The sequence below is a fragment of the Phocoena sinus genome, chromosome 15 (genome assembly GCF_008692025.1).
Source record: "Phocoena sinus isolate mPhoSin1 chromosome 15, mPhoSin1.pri, whole genome shotgun sequence".
Classification (NCBI taxonomy): Eukaryota; Metazoa; Chordata; class Mammalia; order Artiodactyla; family Phocoenidae; genus Phocoena; species Phocoena sinus.
In genome coordinates, this window is record NC_045777.1 from 61,994,530 (window position 1) to 62,016,808 (window position 22,279).

At 38.2% G+C, this 22,279-nt stretch overlaps 1 protein-coding gene across 2 annotated transcripts in view; it reads right to left on the bottom strand.

Annotated features, from left to right (window-relative positions):
• PARN (poly(A)-specific ribonuclease) overlaps positions 1-22,279 on the bottom strand; it is a 170,222-nt gene that overhangs the window by 93,426 nt on the left and 54,517 nt on the right. For both annotated transcript variants that reach the window (XM_032606603.1, XM_032606604.1), the window contains exons 19-21: positions 21,134-21,189; positions 19,843-19,929; positions 16,220-16,294 (exon numbers count right to left, since the gene is read on the bottom strand). In XM_032606603.1, the coding sequence (XP_032462494.1) occupies positions 16,220-16,294; positions 19,843-19,929; positions 21,134-21,189 (218 nt within the window). The remainder of the gene's footprint in view (positions 1-16,219; positions 16,295-19,842; positions 19,930-21,133; positions 21,190-22,279) is intronic.

The window sequence follows — 22,279 nt, forward strand, 5'->3', positions numbered from 1 at the left end:
AACATTACCTTGATTACCTCCATCAATTCTTCCCAGCCCTGAAAAGTGCATTTTCTCATCTTGATTTTACAGCTGAAGGCTCAGAGAAGTTAAGTCAAGCACCCAAGACCACACACCCAATTTTACTCCAAGTCCATCATACCATCTGGGCTTCTTCCAAACGGCTAAAATAAGTTGAGACGTTGCTTGGGTAATTCAATTAATTGAGTATCCAGTGAAACATTGAATTGAGCACAGTATTTCTAGTAAACTTTAATTCATGAGTTTTCCTCTAGGTACTCAGATCTTTTACAAAAAGAAAAGAGGAAAAAATATTTTCTCTCTATTCATAAATCTTCAGACCAAATCATGGAAGACTACACACAGATCAAACAGCAAATAACAGAGGTCCTCATCCTGACTCCTACAAGAGTGTCACTTTACCCTGAGTGCAAAGGTGGCCCTGAGCAAGCATCTAACGGAGACCCTCGTGGTAGGTTTCTCTAGGCTCCAGATTCTGAAGGTTTTTGATCCCGCAAATGTTGCCTAACTGCTGCCATACTGCATGAGGTTTACACTGTGAAAAGGGCATGCTCTAAGTGTCCACATTACTTAGCATGAATAAGCATTTTAGGTGACAAGTTTTACTAGAAGAGGGAAAGGTGGATTCGTTGCCAGTATGACAGCACCATCTTCTGGTCAGTGAAATGGAATGAAGACAGAGAAAGTCACACCTGGACTTAAAAAAGCACTTCAACAGTTTAGTAACACAGAAGAGGGGCAAGCTAGAAAATTCAGTGTCTGCAAAATCCAAATAATGCCGGTAGTAAACAAACAGCCTCACAAACCAATCACAGAACAGAAAAAACTTTAACTGTAGGTCATTACTGGTTGCCATTCTACTTCTGGAAACAGTGCAGCCACGGCCAGCCTCTCAGTTCTCCCACACTGCAGAACCCATCATCCTTATGAAAGAAATTCCTTACCATGTCATCACTCACACTCACACCCACACACCTCTGGGTGCACCAAAAGGCTCTCTGCAGCTCACACACAGAGTTGAAATTTGATGAGGCAGCGATCAGGGCCCTCAGAATCTCATCCTTTCCAACCATATCTCCCACTAGTACCAGTTGGCAGTTAGGGAGCATCATCCTCTCTTATGCATTCTAACAAGTTGTTGGAAAGATGGAGGAACTGATGACAACATAGCATCATCTTTATGTTCCCCCAAAGCATAAGACCCCTTAGTAGATTGTGTTGGAGATGGATTTGGGCCTGAGGTCCAAACAGGGCTTCCTACCATAGCCAATACCACCCCTACAGAAATCCAGACCAGGAAACCCCCATCAGTGAAAAGACCTGATAGTTGCAAGAAGCCTCTAAGATCTAAACTATTTCCTAATCTCAAGATTAGGAAGAGACCCCAGACGCTGGTTTTCTAGGCCTGCCTTCTTCAATGCAGTGACCCCACCACTGGTCAAAAAGGCCCTTGGGTGTCAGCCTCTTCCTAATTTCACCCATCAGATACGCCACTGGCCTCCTTCCATGAGGAGGAGCAAGCAGGGGGGATGGAGGGGGGTCAGACACTTTAGCCACAATGTTCCTCTCTGGGTGAGAAGTGTGGATGTCTCCTCCCAGTCCACGGAGATATAAGAACGGAGGAATAAGCACTCCTGCCAGATGCTGTCCACACGAATCCCCAGTCCACACTGGTCTAGAGACAGGAAGCACCTGGGATGGAGATCTTTGTCAGAGTCACCTTTACTTCCTCCCTACTGCTAACACCTGCCACAGTGCTCTGCACAAATGGAAGAGAAGACTCTCCATTACATAAAAACTTTACCTGTCTCCTAAACCATCTGAATTCAAACTTTTTTGACCATGAGCTACAATGATACATTTTTATTACAACCCAGTACACATACATGTATTCCTGCATGTACAGATTTATACCTGGAAAAAAACTTAACATTAAAAAAAGCAAACCTAAGCTCTCAACACAAGGGTTAAAAAAAAAAAAAAGACAAGAAAAAGCAAACCTATCTTTATTAGATGGGACTCACTCTGACATTTTCTAACTTTTTCCTTTTATGAAAAAGCTGGTCACACTCACTAAAATGATTTCACAGCCCAGTGAGAGGGTGAGCCAGCCTGACAAATTGTGTCATAAACATCCACTTTCCTGCCCACATCGGCTCTGCCTGAACGATCATCTTTCTTCTCTGCTAACTCAGAATCAGCCTTCTCTCAAGGACCCCATCAAGGCCTCTTCTCAAAGCCTTCCCCAACTCTTCCCAGCACTGTCCCAAATACCAAGGATGTAAAATAATGACAAAGAGGCAATCCCCACTTCAAGAAGTCAAGTCTCCTGGATGGGACAATTGAACACTATATGATAAGCCCTACGTAAGCCATCTTCCCTTCCTCTGAACACAAAACACTTGCCATCTGTATGCACTGATTCATTCATTCATTCAATTATTCTCTCCCACCTTGACTTGCTCCAGTATCATTTGTGTAAACAACATTTACATGTTTGTCCAAAGATGAATCCGTCAAGTAGGATTTCTTTTCTTGCAATCTTATTTGCCAAGGGATAATTTTCGTGAACTCTAAATTAGGAACTGAAGTGCACTGTCACCGATTCTTGGAAGCCAATGGCCCATTTATTATTCTGCATAGCATTTATAAATGTGGCAGATAAATTCAATTTGGCCTCAGTCTCTAAGAGAAGGCTCTGAACTAGAGTAAATACAAACACCAACCTCCTAGACACTTAAAAATAAACAGAACCTCCTCGAATATATCCATCAATTTTTGACCCTGTGCTACAATGCCACCAACAGACGTGGAAGAGTGCCATCAGGGATGCCACCTCTGACAGCAATCAGGCTTTACAAGAACAGCTCAAGTTGACAAACTAAGCACTCCATACCTGGAAATTCTTTTGAAAGCCTCAGACTTAAAAGAAAACCAGTGAGATGCAATATATTATTTTGAAACTTGAATTAAAAGACTACCCCAAATCAACATTACAGAAGGCTTGTACAAGGGATAAGATGCAAACTCCTAATTTTAACACATACATTTCATGTTTCCACCTTCTAACTTCCTCTCCAGCCACTCCACCACATGTACCCCCTGTTCCAATCAAACCAAAGGATGTGCTGGTCCCACTCTTTACCAGAGCTTTCTCAGGCTTCTTCTACTAGGCTAACTCCAACTCATTATTAGGATCAGCACAGGCACCACCTCCTCCAGGAAGGTGGTGCCTTGTTAACCCTCTTCTGCGTCTCCATGTCAGTCTGAACTGGTTCTCTCTCTCTGAGCAGTGTACCTTATCACAGTCCCCAGCATGTACTGATGCACTAGTTGTCTAGATACCCGTCTGCCTCACTAGACCATGAATTCCTTGAGTGCAGAAATGCTTATTATTTCATCTCTATTCCCCATCTAAATTCAGTCCCTTGGTTCTTCAACAGTAGACAGGCAAATATTTATGCAAGGATTAACACTGCAGCTTTCAAATGAAACCCCCCCCCTTTTTTTTTTGGTTGCGCCACTCGGCTTACAGCATATTAGTTCCCCGACCAGGGATTGAACTCATGTCCCCTGCAGTGGAAGCGTGGAGTCCTAACCACTGGACCACCAGGGAATTGCCAGAAACACATCTTTTTTAAAAAAACTTGCGAAATACCTCATAATTATTCTCTTCTCTGTTGTTACTGTAAAGAACACTGAACATAAAAATACAAGGTCTCTAGCAATACACATTGATAAATTAATAAGGCTTACATCCATCTGAACCTATAATTACAAAAATGCACACCTAAATGTGACCCTGCTCACACTATAATGCAATTCATATTTGGGGAAACAACAATTACTAAAATCAGTAGATGTCCTACAAGTAGCTCATACATTTTTGCTAAATAATACACTATAAAAATTTATTTCCTTTTCCTTTAAATTAGCTATATAATACCAGTAAAGGATTTGTGAGAAAAAAAGTCTCAGTTTCAAAGTTTTATTTTCATGTGTTGGTGTCTTTTCTATATTCCTTTTCCCAATACCGTAGCAGTTTGCTCCCTGCCTTTGAAACAATTAGAAAACAAATCTCTATGATGTTCCCCACGTTACTCCAATTCACATTAAGAAAGAACAAAAGACATTCCTACTAGTTGGACAGTGTAATATAAAGCCTTATTACTAAACAGTTATTTTAATCCATGCTTGCTTTTCATAATCATGAAACCCGAAAAACACTCTTAAATACCTATATATGTTGACATGAGGTGACATGAGGTGTAGAAGTTAAGGTAAAACCCTGGTCTGAAGTGCTAGAGTAACCACCACTCTAACACTTCAGTGGTCTAGCATTTTCTGGCATTTTTGCTCAACATGATGAAGTGACATTTACCCTGCTACTAAAGTGATGTTTGGGCTTCTTTCCAGGATAAACAAGAAAACACAGGTTGCAAAAATACTCAACAGGGCTTCCCTGGTGGCGCAGTGGTTAAGAATCCGCCTGCCAGTGCAGGGGACATGGGTTCAAGCCCTGGTCCAGGAAGATCCCACATGTCGCGGAGCAACTAAGCCCGTGCGCCACAACTACTGAGCCTGCGCTCTAGAGCCTGCGAGCCACAACTACTGAGCCCGCATGTTGCAACTACTGAAGCCCATGAGCCTAGAGCCTGTGCTCTGCAACAAGAGAAGCCACCACAATGAGAAGCCCACGCACCGCAACAAAGAGAAGCCCGCGCTTGCCGCAACTAGAGAAAGGCCGCGTGCAGCAACGAAAACCCAACGCAGCCATAAATAAATAAATAATAAATTTATATATATATAAAAGGAATATAGGAAGGGCTTAAACACCTTCCTATATTCTATAAAAAAAAAAAATACTCAACAGTGGAAATATTATCAACAAACATCACAAATCAAAAATGTCTCATATCCACCTTCCCAGAATAGCAGATTTAAACCAAAAAGTTGAAGGAAAATCCAGAGAAACTAATTCCATAAATTTCATGATTAGAAAAAAGATAACCATAAAATAACTACAGTCAACAATATGCTAGACATCTAAGCATTTCAGAAGAAGGACGTTTCCTTTTGCTGTGCCCCTACACACATAGAAAAGAAAGTACTACGACATTATTCTTAAACTTAAATATTTTAGTACATAGGTAATATCTGTCCTAAAGAAAAACAGAAGATAGAAAAAAAAAACACGAAAGTAAAATTTTTCTGTAATTTCACCACCCCAAGAGATTCGCTGGTAACATTTTTTGTAACAAAATAATATTCTGAAACAGCCACTGAAGTGGTCCAAAATCATTTCACTTATAGTATTTCAAATTTGCTAATACCAAATTTATTTCATTTCTTTAAAATAGTAAGGTTGTAGACAATAGGGATCATGTCTGAGAAAACAATGCTAACATGTAAAGACTAACACAGCTAGCCTATTTAATCAACCAGTTCATTATTTCTGGTGACAAAACAACAACAAACAACATTTGAAGCCTCAAGAATAAGAATCAGAGACGCAGGGTCTGTGTTGAATTCTCAAACTTAGTCTCTCAGTGGCCTAAGAGCAAGCAGGCTGATTAATCTCACTGCTTCAAATTTCCTAAAACCACCAGCATCCTAAAATACTTCCCGAGAGCTGACTATGGCTGTGGTACTAACTCAGGCACAATGGAACCTGCTTTCTAACTTATTCTGCACAATCTTGAAAAGTATGTATGATAAAAACAACAAGAACAATGAAACATACAACTACATTCAAAGATGCACAAAATTTTCTGAGTAAATGAAAAGATACATATTCCTGGTCATAAAGACTGAATTTTTAAGACTGAATATTTCTAAATAAAGATGTCAATGGAATTAATTTGTTAAAATAGCAGTGAAAAATCCCAGTGGGCTTTTTGAGTGACCCTGACAGAATGATTCTAACACTCAATACAAAGAATAAATAAAAGCTTATTTTGAAATAGGAGTCAAGAGTCCTAAAACTGTTTAAATTAAGTGTCCAGCAAAGAAATAAACGATGATACCTTCATATGATGAAATGTTATTCAACTAAACACAAAAAAAGAACTTATTACATAGACATGAAGCACTGGTAAGTTAAAAGAACACACAGTAAAACAATATGCAAAGAATAAAATATTATAAAGTAAAATACATACTTAAATATAATATACACAGTTGAAAAGTAAATCTCAAATACTATTGCAGTTATCTTTGTTAATAAAGAGAAGGGCACTACACAAATTTTTAATTTTTTGGTACTTTAAAATTTTTCCATTAACAAAAATTATCACTGTTTAATAAAAAAGATGTACAAATGAATTGTTTCCGTTTTTTTTTAAGATCATCATTATGGACCCAATGATTTCATGTCTTCAGAATTTATTTTAATAAAATAATCAGAGATATAAAGAAAGACAAAGATGCTCATTAAAGAATTAACTTAAGGACTTCCCTGGTGGTGCAGTGGTTAAGAATCCGCCTGCCAATGCAGGGGACAGGGGTTCGAGCCCTGGCCCGGGAAGATCCCACATGCCGCGGAGCAACTAAGCCCACCTGCCACAACTACTGAGCCTGTGCTGTGGAGCCCACTCGCCACAACGACTGAAGCCCACATGCCTAGAGCATGTGCTCCGCAACAAGAGAAGCCACCATAAAGAGAAGCCAATGCACCGCAATGAAGAGTAGCCCCCGCTCGCCCCAACTAGAGAAAGCCTGCACACAGCAACGAAGATCCAATGCAGCCATAAATTAATTAATTTTAAAAAAAGAATTAATTTAAAATAGTAAAAATTTGGATATAACTTAAACATCCAAAAGGGATATAGTTAAATAAGTTACATGTACCTATACAATGAAATATAATGCATCCATTAAAAGGAAACTCTTCGGGCTTCCCTGGTGGCGCAGTGGTTGAGAGTCCGCCTGCCGATGCAGGGGACATGGGTTCGTGCCCCAGTCCAGGAAGATCCCACACGCGGCAGAGCGGCTAGGCCTGTGAGCCATGGCCACTGAGCCTGCGCGTCTGGAGTCTGTGCTCCGCAACGGGAGAGGCCACAACAGTGAGAGGCCCGCGCATCGCAAAAAAAAAAAAAGTAAACTCTTCTAGAAAAATGTGTAATGGCATGGAAAATGCTTGTGACATAATGTTAACTAAAAAAGCAGATCCAAAAATGCATTTAAAGTCAGGTCTCAAGTAGTATTAAAAATGTTATTAAAACACTAGACAGAGTAAAACAAATGACAGGAAACACTAACCAAACTATTGTTAGTATTCATATCTACATGGAGAGACCATGGTTGAATTGTTTTCTTCTTTGTAATTTCAAATATTTCTCACATTTTCAACAGTGAGTTTGATTTACTTCTAAAACTAGAGGCGGGAGACCACCACAAAAGCAATTTTTAAACAAATTACATTATAACTAAATTTGATAGGTTTCCTGAATACTCTGACAAAGCAAATGTTCTTAGATCCAGATAACATGGCCCCTAAAACACAAAACACAAAAAATCAAACCCAATCCTTCGGACAACAAGCAATTTAACAGAATATGAAGATTCAGCCTCTGAAGCACAAACACTGCATTTTTCCCGGTTACATTTGAACTGCCACAGGACTCTTCCTCATTGATGCTTTAATGCTGGCAATTACATTAAGAACCCGGGAAGCCTTATCTGGCAGTCAGGAAGCTTTCTGCCCTATTCTCACACCAGCTGATGCCTTAATTAGGAAGAGTCCAAGTTACTGCCACGCTCTTAAATAAATCTGCCTGATACAGATTTCATAGCAGAGATGCATAAAGCTGCTAATTCTCATGATTAAACACATAAGGGAATTAGTAAAACAAGAAGGTTCTTAATAAATATTATTAAAAATTTCCACAGTGCCTTTCGTGGATTAAGCGATTTAGAGAGGGAAAGAAAAGAATCAGTTGCTCTTACAAGTTTTCAAATGAGAAGATATCTACACAAAACATATAGACATGCATGCTTCTTACTAATAACGATTTTGCTTTACCAAACTAAAGTACTTCATAAGCCAACACTATAAAAAAAATCTTGTCTATATAAAAACAAATATATTGTTTCCAGGTTTCAGTACTTATAAAATAAAAATCATGTAGCATTTTAACCCACAAGTTAAGTCACCCATCACCTCTCTCCAAAACAAGCTTTTCATTTTAAAGTCATGTCATAGTTGAACTCATTTATTGCTATAAATTTATAATTCAATATAATTGTTGTAAGCCAACTCTAATACAGTTTAAGATTAGGAAAATTAACATGCAAGAAAAAAGATCATTTGTTTTTTGGTTCTTTCTTGACTGTTTTGTGCATTTCCTCTTCGACAAGAATAAACATACAGTAACACACTAGCTAACTAGTAGCACAGATGGAAGCAAAACACCAAATACTTTGTCAGGATATTGTCCCTCAGTATATATGTGTATTTGAAAGGAACCGAACTTAAGTCACTTTTAATTGGTTAAAGGAGGTAAGTAGCAGGTTCTTAATGCATTAACATTAGATTTTCTTAAAATGTTATTAAACAGAGAAAGAGGTAGTACAGCATGGTATAATATGGCAGGAAGTTCTGTGTCAAATGTAGATGCTATTAGGGTAACAATTAAAAAGCAAGGTAAGGCATTCCACCTCCTAACAAACTGACCTTTCCACTGATGACAACATAAGCTCTGGAAAAAAATGCTAAAAACAAGTATCGAAGGGCTCTGGAACAGAAGCAGAAACAGGGAGATTTTGGAGGGGAGTCAAAACTTGGAGGAAGCAAACTGCCACAGGGTGAATTTCCTGGGTTTTTTTTTGGATGTGACTCTGCCTTAAAGGGAATCTGTAGTAAAAAGGGCAAAGAGCAACTAAAACTCTGATAGAAAAATCCCATGTCTTTCTGGTAGGAGGAGTCAGGGGAAGACACAAGGGGCAACCAGTGGCAACACAGAACGAGGAAGGAATCCTTGAAGAGAGGAAACCAGAAAATGGGAACTCCAAATGTGGTGTAAAGATAGCCCACGTCCCCGGCTGACCCTTAACCATGCATGTGGCAGACTGAAAGCAGTCTGAGCTAAGATCTGAGCCACTTCCCACAAGCATGAAGGGGTTTGTAGTTTTAGCTAATTGCCCGCTAAAACGAAAACGAAAACATCAACACTCTTCTGAGGAATATAAGTGAATCCAGAGTCCACAAAAGAACATTCAAAATGTCCAGGAAACAATCCCAAATTACTGAACATATGAAGAGCCAGGAAAATGTGGTCCATTCTCAAAAGAAAGGTAATCAATAGGTACCAACACCCAGGTGACACAGATGTTGGAATTATTAGACAAAGACTTTAAAAGAGCTATTCTGAATATGTTCATTGAGGTAAAGGAATATAGGCTCAAAATAAAAGAAAGATAGGAAATCTCAACAAGAAACAGAAAAGGTTAAAATAAACTGGATGGAAATACGGAACTGAAAAATACAATATATGAAATTAAAAATTCACTGGATGGGCTTAATAGCAGAATAATGATGATTGAGGGAAGAGTCAGTGCCCTGTAGATAAACAGAAATTATCCAATCTGAAGAAGAGGAAAAAAAAAGAAGGTAGAAAAAAATGAAAAGAGCATCAGGAAACACAGGAACAATAGCAAAAGGTCTCCCACATATAGGTAGTTGAAATCCCAAACAGAGAGGCAAGAGAATACAGAACAGGAAAAAAATATTTGAATAATGTCTAAAAACTTCCCAAATCTGGTAAAAGACATAAATCTATACATTCAAGAAGCTCAGTCAACCCCAACAGGATAATTACAAAGAAAGCCATGCTAAAGTACATCATATTCAAACTGCTAAAAAATCAACGGTAAAGAGAATATCTTTAAAGTACCCAGAGAAAAACAACCCGTTACATAGAGGGCAAGAATGATTCAAATGACTGTAGCCTTGTCATCAGAAACCATGGAGGCCAGAAGACAATGGAACATCTTTAAAATGCTGAAAGAAAAGCCCAGAATTCTATATCCAGCTAAAATATTCTACATGAATGAAGGCAAAATAAAGACATTTTCAGATAAAGAAAAACTAAGAGAATCTGTCGCCACCACACCAGCACTATAAGAAATACTGAAGGAAGTTCTTCAGGCGATACCCTGAAGAAACTTGGATCTTCAGGAATGAATGAAGATATCTGAAATGGTAAATATCTGGGTAAATTTTAAAAATTATCCTTTTAATTTTTTAAATATTTATTTACTTATTTAGCTGTGCCGGGTCTTAGCTGTGGCATGCGGGATCTTTAGTTGCAGCATGAGGGATCTAGTTCCCTGACCAGGGATTGAACCAAGGCCCCCTGCACTGGGAGTACAGAGTCTTAGCCACTGGACCACCAGGGAAGTCCCCCTTTTAATTTCTTAAAATACGTATGACTGCTTAAAGCAAAACTATAACACCACTTTGTGGGGTATATAATCAAAGCACGTGTAATACATATGCCAATTACAGCCTGGAAGACAATAGGAATTGGAGTAAATGGACCTATATGGATGTAAGGTTTCTACCTTCTATGTGAGAATATGAACTCTAAGTGGACTGTGAAAAGTTATGGATATATATTGAAATTTCTAAAGCAACCACTAAAAAATAATGCATATAGGCATAGAACTAAAAAACCAATACAGAAATTAAAATGGAATTCTTTTTAAAAATTTCAAATAATCCAAAAGAAGACAGGAAAGGGGGAAACAAAGGAACAAAAAACAGAGGGACTAAACAAAAAACAAACTTTAAAATGACAAGCCTAACCATATAAATAATTACATTGAATGTCAGTGGACTAAATACTCCAATAAAAAGCCAGAGTTATCTGAATGGATTAATAAAAAGGAATACCCAACTATATGCTGTCCACAAGAGACTATTTTATATATACACAGATGGGTTGACAGTAAATGGCAGAAAAAGGATATACCAGCCAAACATTAAAAACACAAGAAGGACAGACTATATTAATATCAGGTTAGACTTAGAAATAATAGTAATACAAAAGATAAAGAAGGACATTTCATAATGATAGAGTCAATTTACCAGAAAGGCCAAACAATCATAAATGTGCACACACCCGATAACACAGCCTCAAAATATATGACAGGAAAAATAACAAAATTAAAGGGCAAAACAGACAATTCCACAATCATAGGAGATTTTAACACCCTCTCTCAAAAACTGGCAGAACTGCTAAATAAAACATCAGTAAAGACACAATATCTGAACACTGATATTTATATCGATAGATCAAACGTTATACTGCAGAATTCACATTCTTTACAAGTGTACATAGTACATTCAGCAAGATAGGTCATATCTTATGGGCCATAAGCAAATTTCAGTACATTTAAAAGGACTAAAATCGGGCTTCCCTGGTGGCTCAGTGGTTGAGAGTCCGCCTGCCAATGCAGGGGACACGGGTTCGTGCCCCAGTCCGGGAAGATCCCGGCTAGGCCCGTGAGCCATGGCCGCTGAGCCTGCGCGTCTGGAGCCTGTGCTCCGCAACGGGAGAGGCCACAACAGTGAGAGGCTCGCATACTGGAAAAAAAAAAAAAGAAAAGAAAAACGTATCTAACTTAATGATAATGAAAGCAACATATAATTGATGGGATGCACCTGCAACAGTGCTTGCAGGATAATTTATAGCTTTAAATGCTTGTATTAGAAACAAAAAGAGGTCAAAATCAATGACTGGGAGAGAGTCTTAGCTACACACACACTGTTAGCTGGGCTTGAGGCCTTGTGCCCTCACACAGGAGAATGGAGATCCGGCCGAAAGTGAAAACTGAGGCAGACTGTGAACTGCTTGAAGGTTGGATGCTGAATGTTCCCCAACCTCACTGGCAAAGGGTAAGAGCCTTACTGGCTCCAGGTGTTCAAGCACAACACCTGACCAATCACGGGCTGACTGCTAAACTATAGGAAGCCAGGCTCAAAAAATTTTAAAGACTTAAAAAAAAAAAAAGCACATAACGTTCTACCTCAAAAAACTGGAAAAGAAGAGCAAAGTAAACCCAAAGCAAGTAAAAAAAAAAAAAAAAAATAAGAAGAAGAAAACAAAAAAGCAGAAACCAACAAAACAGACACCAGCAAACAACAGAGAAAAACGAAGTAAGCCAAAAGCTGGTTCTTTGAAAAGAGTAACAAAATCAGGAACCCCTAGCTAGAGTGATTGAGGAAAAATGAGAACACAAATCAATCCCACGAATGAAAAACAGTTATCACTACAGATTTGGTAAACATTAAAAGGCTAACAAAAAGCACAGGTAAAGTTTAAAGTTATAAGCAGCCTTTTTAGCAAATCCAGTACCGAATAATCGCCTCAAAAGTCGTATAACAACTCTAATATTTATCTGTTCAGCACAATCAAAAGCTACGCTTTTAAAAGGATGATTTTATATAAACACACTCATACTGTGGACTGAAGTGAAGCTGTGAAGCCAAGTACCTCCCCCCATCCCAACAAATCATCCTGAACAAGCTCCTAAGGCAGTATATCGGGAATTTCTGTAACTCCCTGAACTGGGGCTGGCTTTACAAAATAACCAATAGGTTTTTACCCCTACTAAATTGCCTTCATCAATTTTTGCTTTTTAAAATTTTCCTGTAGTAGTCATGGTGTACTCTAATCTCCGGTTTTTCAAAACAAATGAAAAGGTTATTTTCCTCAAGCTATTTCTATAAAACTTACAAGCAGAGAGATAATGCCTTATAATATATCTAAGGACACTCAAGACAATGTCTAACTGTTGAGAGTATGACTAGGAAGGGCTAATACACTTGAAATATTTTGAGCTCTTTTCCCCATTTAACAAAACTATATTAGATATATAAATATCCTAAATGTGTCTGAGGTATTCAGATGTGACCATTACAGGTGATTTCTTATTCGATTACTCTGAGAAAAATTCTCAAACGGTAAGGCTAAGTGATCTCCTCCATGGCATCAAGTCCCACACTGGCCACGTGCTGTCTTCCCTGAAAAGCCAGAGGGGAAGAATATGAAAATATGGCTTGGATGGGTTTTCACTATCTGAACCCCAAAGCAACCAGGGACTCTTTTATCTTCACAGCAGCAGCAAACAAAACGCAACAGCAATCGAACTAAATGGCACTCAGTAAAAGAGTTTTAATAATTTCAATAGACCTGAAAAAGAGTTTTCATATTCATGAAAATGGCTTTAAAGAAATCTTGATTAGACTTAGCACTACCAAAAGAAAAAGGCATGTGTCAGTTAAAAAGCAACTCCGTAAGTGTAAATCAAAAATAGTTTGTAACCAAGCCAAAGAAGCCATTACAAGCTGCTATATAAATAGGCATTTAATGATTTTTCCAACATTACGTTATTGATCTAACAAGCCCTCTGCTTCCGCTGAAATGAATAAGTAATTTGTTTAAGATAACATTAACAGGATTTGCGGCACATTATATACCCTGGGTCTCTCTCATTGGTAAAATTACCACTATAGAAAACAAATTTTACATTGTCTTTCAGGGAAACATCTGCATAATTTCAGAAATCACAGCAAAAGGTGAGAGACATGAGATACAACCATCAGGCGCAAAACGGCGTTTCTAAGTCATAACACCTTGAATGTCATTTATCCAGCTCAACAACTATTTAACATACACTTACTAACATCAGACATTACGACTCTAAGCACTGAAAACACAACAGCAAACAAGAGATATGGTCCCTGCTCTCAGTCTATCTGGGAAGACAACCAAGCAAGGTATATTAAGAAAGGATACCAGGCTAGCACAGAGAACGGGGTCTGATCCCCTGCAAAGGGAGCCAGAGAAAACATCTGAAGACATGGTTGTTTAGGCTGAGACGAGGAGGCAAGTAAGACGAAGCCAAGCCCTGGGGGTGGGGGATTGTTGAGTAAAAGATGGCTGCTGGCAAAGAAACTGCGGTCCGTAGGCACAGTACGTGCACCACCAGGGATTTATGTTAAGAGTTGTCATTTGTGTCAGAAAAGAGACTATCATGGAAAATTAGACTTTACTCGTACAGCCGCATGTATCAAAAGACAACAGTCATCTAACTTCTTAACCTAGGAGGAAAAAAGGTAAGAAGGTCACAGTTTCATCTTGGCCTACTCCCCACATCGCCCGTTCACACACACATCTACTCAGGCCACGGCATGTGCCAGGCACGAGAGGAGGATCCAACAGAGAATAAGATGGGCAAACAAGCAAATCAGAGGACTTCTGTGCCTACATGATTCTGAAATGTAGCTCCCTGATTTCAGGTATCACTGAATAAAATACTGAGCTTAAAAGCTACTGTACTATTGAAAGACACTTTCATTAATAAGTAAGGGAGTAATCATTATTGCACATCAAATATGGTGTAACAGGAACAATAAAAGAAGCTCTGACACCTCACACACATAAACAAGGAATTATGCTTGTATTTTCAACTAAGCACTACTCACTAGTGTCTTACAAATTTCTGATTTACACACACTCATGTTTACTGTTCATAGCAAGGGAGGCCAAGCAAGTATTTCAATAATTACTACCAATTGTCAAGCACTGCTGGTGGAGTGCCAGACTCTTTGCTGGGAACTTAACACCCATGATCTCATTTCACAAAGGAACTATCATCATCTGCGTCCCTCAAACGAGGAACCTGAGGCTTAGAGAGTTTATGTAACATGCCCAAAAATGCATGGCTGACAGTTGGTGGAGGCAGGTTACTACTCCCCGTGTTAGCGTGGCTTCAAAGCCTACGCATCCCCTTCTCTCCCACTGCATGGCTCCTGAGACTGACCAGCAAGGAAGCTGAAGTGTGACACTGAGTGAGCAGGTGAGGCGTGACGAGATTTCGGGTGGGGAGTTAACATTCAGTGTTCTCTCATCTACACCGAAGTCTCTCTACAGTCTTAACCTCAGGGTCCCTGACCCCCACTAACAATTCTCTAATAATTCAATCCCTTTGGATTCCAGGTAAACTGTCTTTCTAAGGATTGTGGGGGGATGGGTCATAGAAATAAGCAAATACTAAAAAACATTTAACTAGCAATATCATTCACACCCTGGATCCAACATTCTTCCTGGTGTCATGAGCTCCTGAAGTACATTTCACATTGAAATCTACTGCTAAATAACCATAATAAAAGTTCATAGTGATGCCAAGCTTTATAAACATAATCATCTCATGCAGTCCTCATAATAACCCTAAAAAATCCATAACATCATCCTCAGTTTATAGAGATAAGCAGAAGCTTATCAGGGTTAAATACCGTGTCCAAGGTCACACAACCAAAGGTAGTGTAGTAATATGACTCCAGAGCCTAAACTTTTCATTTCTATAACATAGCATATATTCCTGCAATGGTTATATAATTCTTTTTAAATACCAAAAATACTCTGACCTGAATTTGTGTATTTATAGAAATTTTCATATAATTGCTCATATAGCTACATTATCAGAGTTATACAGTTTTAGTCTGTGGCACTTCATTTAATAAAAAGAAAAATTACATTATTAAGCACCAGGGAACTTGAAATCTGTCTGAAGAAGCAGCTTAACAATATATATTTTCTTCAATATTTAACTCAATAGCTTTTCATCCTATGAAAATAGACTGTTTTGTGATGGTTAATATCAAAATCATTTAGGGTCCAACAGTAAGAGAGGTAGCATTCCAACTTTTTACAATCCTAATTTAGAAGCAAATAAAATATCTTTCAGTTTATTTGTTCGTAAAACAAGTATGTGACACAAGTTTAATGGAATAAATCAACCACAAAAAATTATAAATAAATGGGAAAAGTACAGAGGCAAACAAGTCAATACAGGGATCACCTTTTTGTGTCTGTCCCCTATTCCTCTCAATTTGCTATTTCTAACCCTCAAATAGTAAACATACGAATCATTTCAGAAAAAGGGCAATGGGAAAGGAATAGAAAAGTAAAAAGTATATGATATAGTATATCTAAGGAATCAATACATTTGTCTTATTTTCTCATCTACACATGATACTTACTAATTGTTTCCTTTATTTTAGAGACAAGCTCAAAACAAACCGGGCAGCAATGCTTGTGAATCAGCTGACTGAACCCACAGCATTTAGACTGGGAAGTGGGCAAGCTCCCACTTTTCATTAATACACAAAACAAAGGTCCAAAAGACTTACCAATTGGTACTTGTTCAGGTTGGCTGAGAGAAACAAATGCTGATGTGTCATTGATCCAGGATATCTGAATGTTACCTGTAACAGTGAATTAAAAGTAAGCATTTAACTATTTAGACAGCTATCAGATTCCATTTGTACATCTGATATATTTCAGAATATCCATCAATTTAAAGAGAGATGAGGTGCTAGTTTAAAATTTGATCAAAATCTCAGCACTACAGAGAACTAAAACTTAAATCTACCACTGCAGCTATTTCAGTTAAAACTTCAAGAAAGGGGCTTCCCTGGTGGCTCAGTGATTAAGAATCCGCCTGCCAGAGCAGGGGACACGGGTTTGAGCCCTGGTCTGGGAAGATCCCACATGTCGCAGAGCAACTAAGCCCATGTGACACAACTACTGAGCCCATCTGCCACACTACTGAAGCCCATGCACCTAGAGCCCGTGCTCCACAACAAAGAGAAGCCACCACAATGAGAAGCCCGCACACCACAATGAAGAGTAGCCCCTGCTCACCGCAACTGGAGAAAGCCTGCACACAGCAACGAAAACCCAACGCAGCCAAAAATAAATTTAAAAAAAAACTTCAAGAAAACGACAAACCAGGAAAAAAGAAGCAGTTTTAAAAATTGTTTTAAAAACAAAAGAAAGATTCTTCTGGATTAAATCCTGAGGCAGTTTATCGTTCAACCCAATCTCATGCCAGGGCTGGAGACTTTTTTCCAATCAAGATCACTAATAGGGAGTTCCCTGGTGGTCTAGTGGTTAGGATTTGGCACTTTCACTGCCGTGGCCTGGGTTCAATTCTCGGTCAGAGAACTGAGATCCCGCAAGCCGTGCAGTCAGGCCAAAATAGAAAAACAAACAAAAACTAATGAAGACCTAAATAAATGAAGGAATATACCACGTTCATGTACTAAAAGACTCAAAATCCATGAACCTGGTATATCAAAAAAAAAAAGATCACTAATAAAAATCAGAGACCACGTATGCTTAAAAAAAAAAAGCACAACTATTTCTTTTTAGAGATTCAAACTCTGAAAATTATGAACAGGGAACATGAAATGAATCAATGTAGCAAGAAATAAGAAAAATTCAATGATGATCTCAAGGTCAGGTAAAGAAAACAGGTAAAGAAAACAGGTAGGGGATGGAGGACGAGATAAAGAAGGCGTCGGAGAGAGGAAACCAAGACAGACTAATAGAGAAAAGAAAAACACTGAGGGACAGAAAGCAGTATAGTGGAACAAAATGATTTTCACATACAGAGACAAGTTCTCAATAAAGGTGAAACGTGGGACTTCCCTGGTAGTCCAGTGGTTAAGAATCTGCCTTCCAATGCAGGAGACATGGGTTCGATCCCTGGTCAGGGAACTAAGATCCCACATGCCGCAGGGCAACTGAGCCTGCGCACAGCAACTACTGAGCCCGCAAGCCACAACTACAGAGCCCATGGACTCTGAAGCCCGCGCGCCACACTAGAGAGAAGCCCACGCTGCAACAAAGAGCCTGCATGAAAGATCCCACATGCCACAACTAAGACCTGATGCAGCCAAAAATTTTTTTTTAAAAATATTAAAAAAAACAATGTGTGCCACTAATTAACCAAAAAAAAAAAAAAAAAGCGAAACACAAACAGAATGGAATGCAGGAGACCTGAAGAGAGGCAGGAGAGGAGCAGTGGGGCGGGGAGCTTGAGAAAACCAAGGGAAATCAGAGATCTATCAGCTACCACTCTTCCTAAAAAAATACAGAAAACTGGAATTTTTAAAAATGGGTAAACATCACCAGAACTTAGCAATGAAAAAACTCTTTTAATATCTACTAAAATTTTCAAAGGCTAGGAATACTTGAAAACTGCTTTGTTTCTCCACCACAGGAAAAAACTCACTTCCTGCTGCACAGTGGGGTGCCAGGACTTTCTCAATTATAAAATTTACTTACTATTATTTCCTTACCTCTCTACCCTGTAGGTTTTTTAGATAAATAATAATATTTAACATTTCATAAGTAGTTACTATATGCCATATACTATTCTGAATGCCTTCCATGGATCAACTCATTTAATCTTCATGACATGCCTATGAAATAGGCAGTATCATCATCACCATCATCATCTCCAAGAAGGAAACACAGATACAGAGAGGTTACCTGTTCAATATCACACAGCTAATCTTTTTTTAATTAAAATGAAAAAAATTCTACTCAGAGCATTCTGCTTAATTTAGCTAATTAAAGTTTGACTAAATCGAGGTAAAAGCAATACAGAATGGGAAACAACATAAAAAGCTTTACAAAGAAATGAGCTGTGAAATTCAACTGCATTTCTGTACCTGCATTTAAATTAAAAAGCAGGACTAGGGGCTTCCCTGGTGGCACAGTGGCTAAGAATCTACCTGTCAATGCAGGGGACACGGGTTCGAGCCCTGGTCTGGGAAGATCCCACATGCCGCAGGGCAACTAAGCCCGTGTGCCACAACTACTGAAGCCCGCGTGCCTAGAGCCCGTGCTCTGCAACAAGAGAAGCCACCACAGTGAGAAGCCCGCGCACCACAACGAAGACCCAACTCAGCCAAAAAAAAAAAAAAAGCAGGGCTAGAATTTCAGAAGTCATTTAGACTATCTGCAAAGATTAGGATAACTTTCCAGAAATATACCTACGTTCACTTACTTTCCTGAAAATTAAGTGTGTAACGTTTTGTACTTATAAAAGCTAATATATACTTATTTTAGGAAATACAGAAAAGCATAAACAGGAAGAAAACAATCCTATCTGAAACATTCAGTGATAAGAGCATGATGCTTCCTTTCAGTTTGATTTCTACACAGTTTAAAAAAAAATGTTAGTTATACAGGAATCCTACTTTATATCTGCTTTTTACTATAAATGTTAAAATATAAACACTTTACCATCTTTTAAAAAACTCTTCAACTCTTTTTAAAATGGCTACATACTAGTCTGTTGGGGAGACACATAAACATTCACTGAACATTCTTATTATTGGACATTTAGGTTTTTGCTGCCTCCACTTTATTCACGAATTTCCAAAGACGATAGCTTAAATACTTTGTTAAAATAAAGAGACATTGCTGAAGACTTACAATCAGAATGGCCTTTATAAACCCTAATCAGAAGACTGTTCAATTTAACCTAATTGCCTGACCTGATAAAAAGGTAACAGAAGAACCGCCCTACCTCATACATATCACATATCTTGGTCCTCTCAAACATCTGTGCTTGTCTGCTTGGACTATTCGATGTCAAGCAGCAACTGCCTGACCTTATGAAACAGACATTCTCTCTGAATTTAATCTTAAAAACAATTTATCCTTAGCCCAGACTTATTTCCCATGGTTGGCAGTAAGGGGCAGTCACAGTAACTGTATCTTGCTTTCCATGGATTAATAATAGCACTCTATTGTGGGATGCTAGCGAAAGTTCCTCAGATCACATTAGCACCAAGACAGCAGCATACCAAACTCCAGAAATTCCATGAGTGAGATTACAACCTTGCATATTAATCCTTGTTTGTGCCCAAGCTAAAGCCATCTGTATACCTTTGACTATCTAGACCAAAAGAGGAGCAGGATCCTAGAAGTACAGCTGTACTTGTGCTTTACTTACCAAAGGCACTGAAAAGCTGGTAAAGGTCACTGGTTTTCCATTCTTTGGGGAATGTCACATGGAGGACGTGATCACGTTTAGGCTGCACTACAAGACAAATTTTTGATGAAAGGTTAATAGCTGAAAAGTGGACAACAGACCAGTGGTTCTTTGACGAAGCTAAGCCCTGGCTAACTTGGGAAATCGTTATGAATGCCTCATGATTACCAAATGACCCCTGAAAGCATTCTTGGGATTGACTGGAAGGACACTGCCATCTGAGCTTAGGCCTCACGCTCTGATACTTGACAGAACCCACAACAATTTGAACCTTAGCAATTCTATGCAGAAACATCTTTGCTCATAAAGTTCCTGGGAAAATTATTTAAAGAAAAAAAGAAAAAGACTGCTCTGTTCAAGAAGTTTCACTAAACATTTAACTTTCTCCTTTTAATCTAGTTGTCCATATGTTTATTTAGTTAAAATAATAATAATAATAATGCAGTGTCCAAGTTAAATGGACTGTGTTTGAGCAGAGGCAGTCCTGAGTCACAATCTTGTTTTCTAATCCCAGACCCATCACTTAACTGTGCAACTCTAAGCAAGAGACCTAACCACTCCAGCCACGCATGGTTATAAATTAGGGATGACGATATTCAGCTCATAGAATTGCTGTGAGAATGACAGATTTAAACGTAAGTCTAATATGGAGTGCAACACAGTATGTACTCAAACTATTATTACAATGATTATTATCATCAAGTATAAAGTGTAGTTCACCCATTTCTCTATGCCTATTGGCATATATTAAGGCAAATAAACCAGGCTAGGAAAACAGCAATGGAAAAGAATAATCAGAAGAAGCAACCACCTCCCAAACAGACTGGCTTTCTGAGGTTTTCAATGAAAAAAAAAAAAAATCCACCCATTAAACTTAAATATATACATACTCAAAAAATTGGAAAATAGAAAATGTACTGTTATTGACATGGCTAGCACATCTTAAAATCTATTACATATATATTTATAAAAAATTATGAATTTAGAGTTCTGAGTGAAAATGAAGTAATGATGAGAAGACATATTTTTTTTAAATTCCACTCATGTATAAACTGGAAAATGTAAGTAAAGAGATGAGTTAATCAAGGCCCAAGGGTAACATTAACTTAAGCATACTATTCATATCAACCACAAAATCACTGGCTATTTTTAAGTGAATAAAGCTCTTTCTTCAGTAATACTTTTCCTGTTATCCCTTCCAGACCACACACTTAAGTATGCAGATGCAACGAGAAAATAAAAATTCACTTACAGTCTGGTCCTTCCAAGTTTAGATAGGGGATATCCATGACTCTCATGAGAAATAGCCTACCAAAAGAAAAGAAAAACGGATAATGGACTAACTTCTATTAAAAAAAGACTGATATAGGCATGTTTATTTAGCTAAAAAAAAATAAAGATATAGGCATCTATTAAATTCTTTTGCAGAAGCTTCTTAATTATATTACCCTATTTCTAAAATCATTTTAAAGGGTCTTACGATTCACTTCACATTTTTCTCTAGGGCTAAATATTTATCACAAATAGAAGAAAAAAACTGGTACCCCCAACACCTACAACAGCTCCTGGCACTCAGGAGCTACTCAATAAGTATTAGCTAAATGAAAAAAATTAGTAATCAAAGAGCTGCCTTGTTGGTCCAGAGAAACTGAGAGAAAACAAGTACTACAGAGTGCTAACCATCTTAACCTCCTATGAACAACTGTTCCCACAACTGTAAAGGTAACCCCTATGGATTGGTGTTTTGTGAGCTAAAAACGTGTCACTGATGTCTTTTTTTTTTTTTTTTTAACTGAATGCAGTCATTGGATGAATACTAATCTTACTGGGTGAACTGCACAGTCTTAAATAAGTGACCGTCTCAAAAGCTCATGTCATTACTGCCATTTAAAACATATTAAGAGCGCAAAGCAAAATAATCCTTGCTTAAAAAAAAAAAACCTATCACACGGATATAAACCATAGCAATCATTTACGTATACTTCCAAAATGGATACAAAGGCACTTTTAAAAGAGTACTTCTAAGTTACAGCTCTCTGTAATGCCATTCAATTTGCTTTTATTTGCATGATTATGGACAAGATATCAGGCAATTCTGTTGTTTGTACGATGATTTTAATGAGCTTTATTTAGATAACATATTGTGCATTTCTGGTAGGGACCGCATTATACAGCAAATTAAAAAGGCAATCCAAGTGCCCAACAAGCAATTAGTTTGGCTTCACTGACCCGCAATTAAGGCACATTATTACCAGGCATTCAAAAGCCAGGCAGGGCATGATCTGGTTTACAAATGGAACCATCAGCATGAATACCACTGTTCTGTTAATGCCAGAAAAAATGAAGTCCTGGTACTCTGTGGTTTGAGAACTTGTTGCCTAGCCTACAATTTAATAAA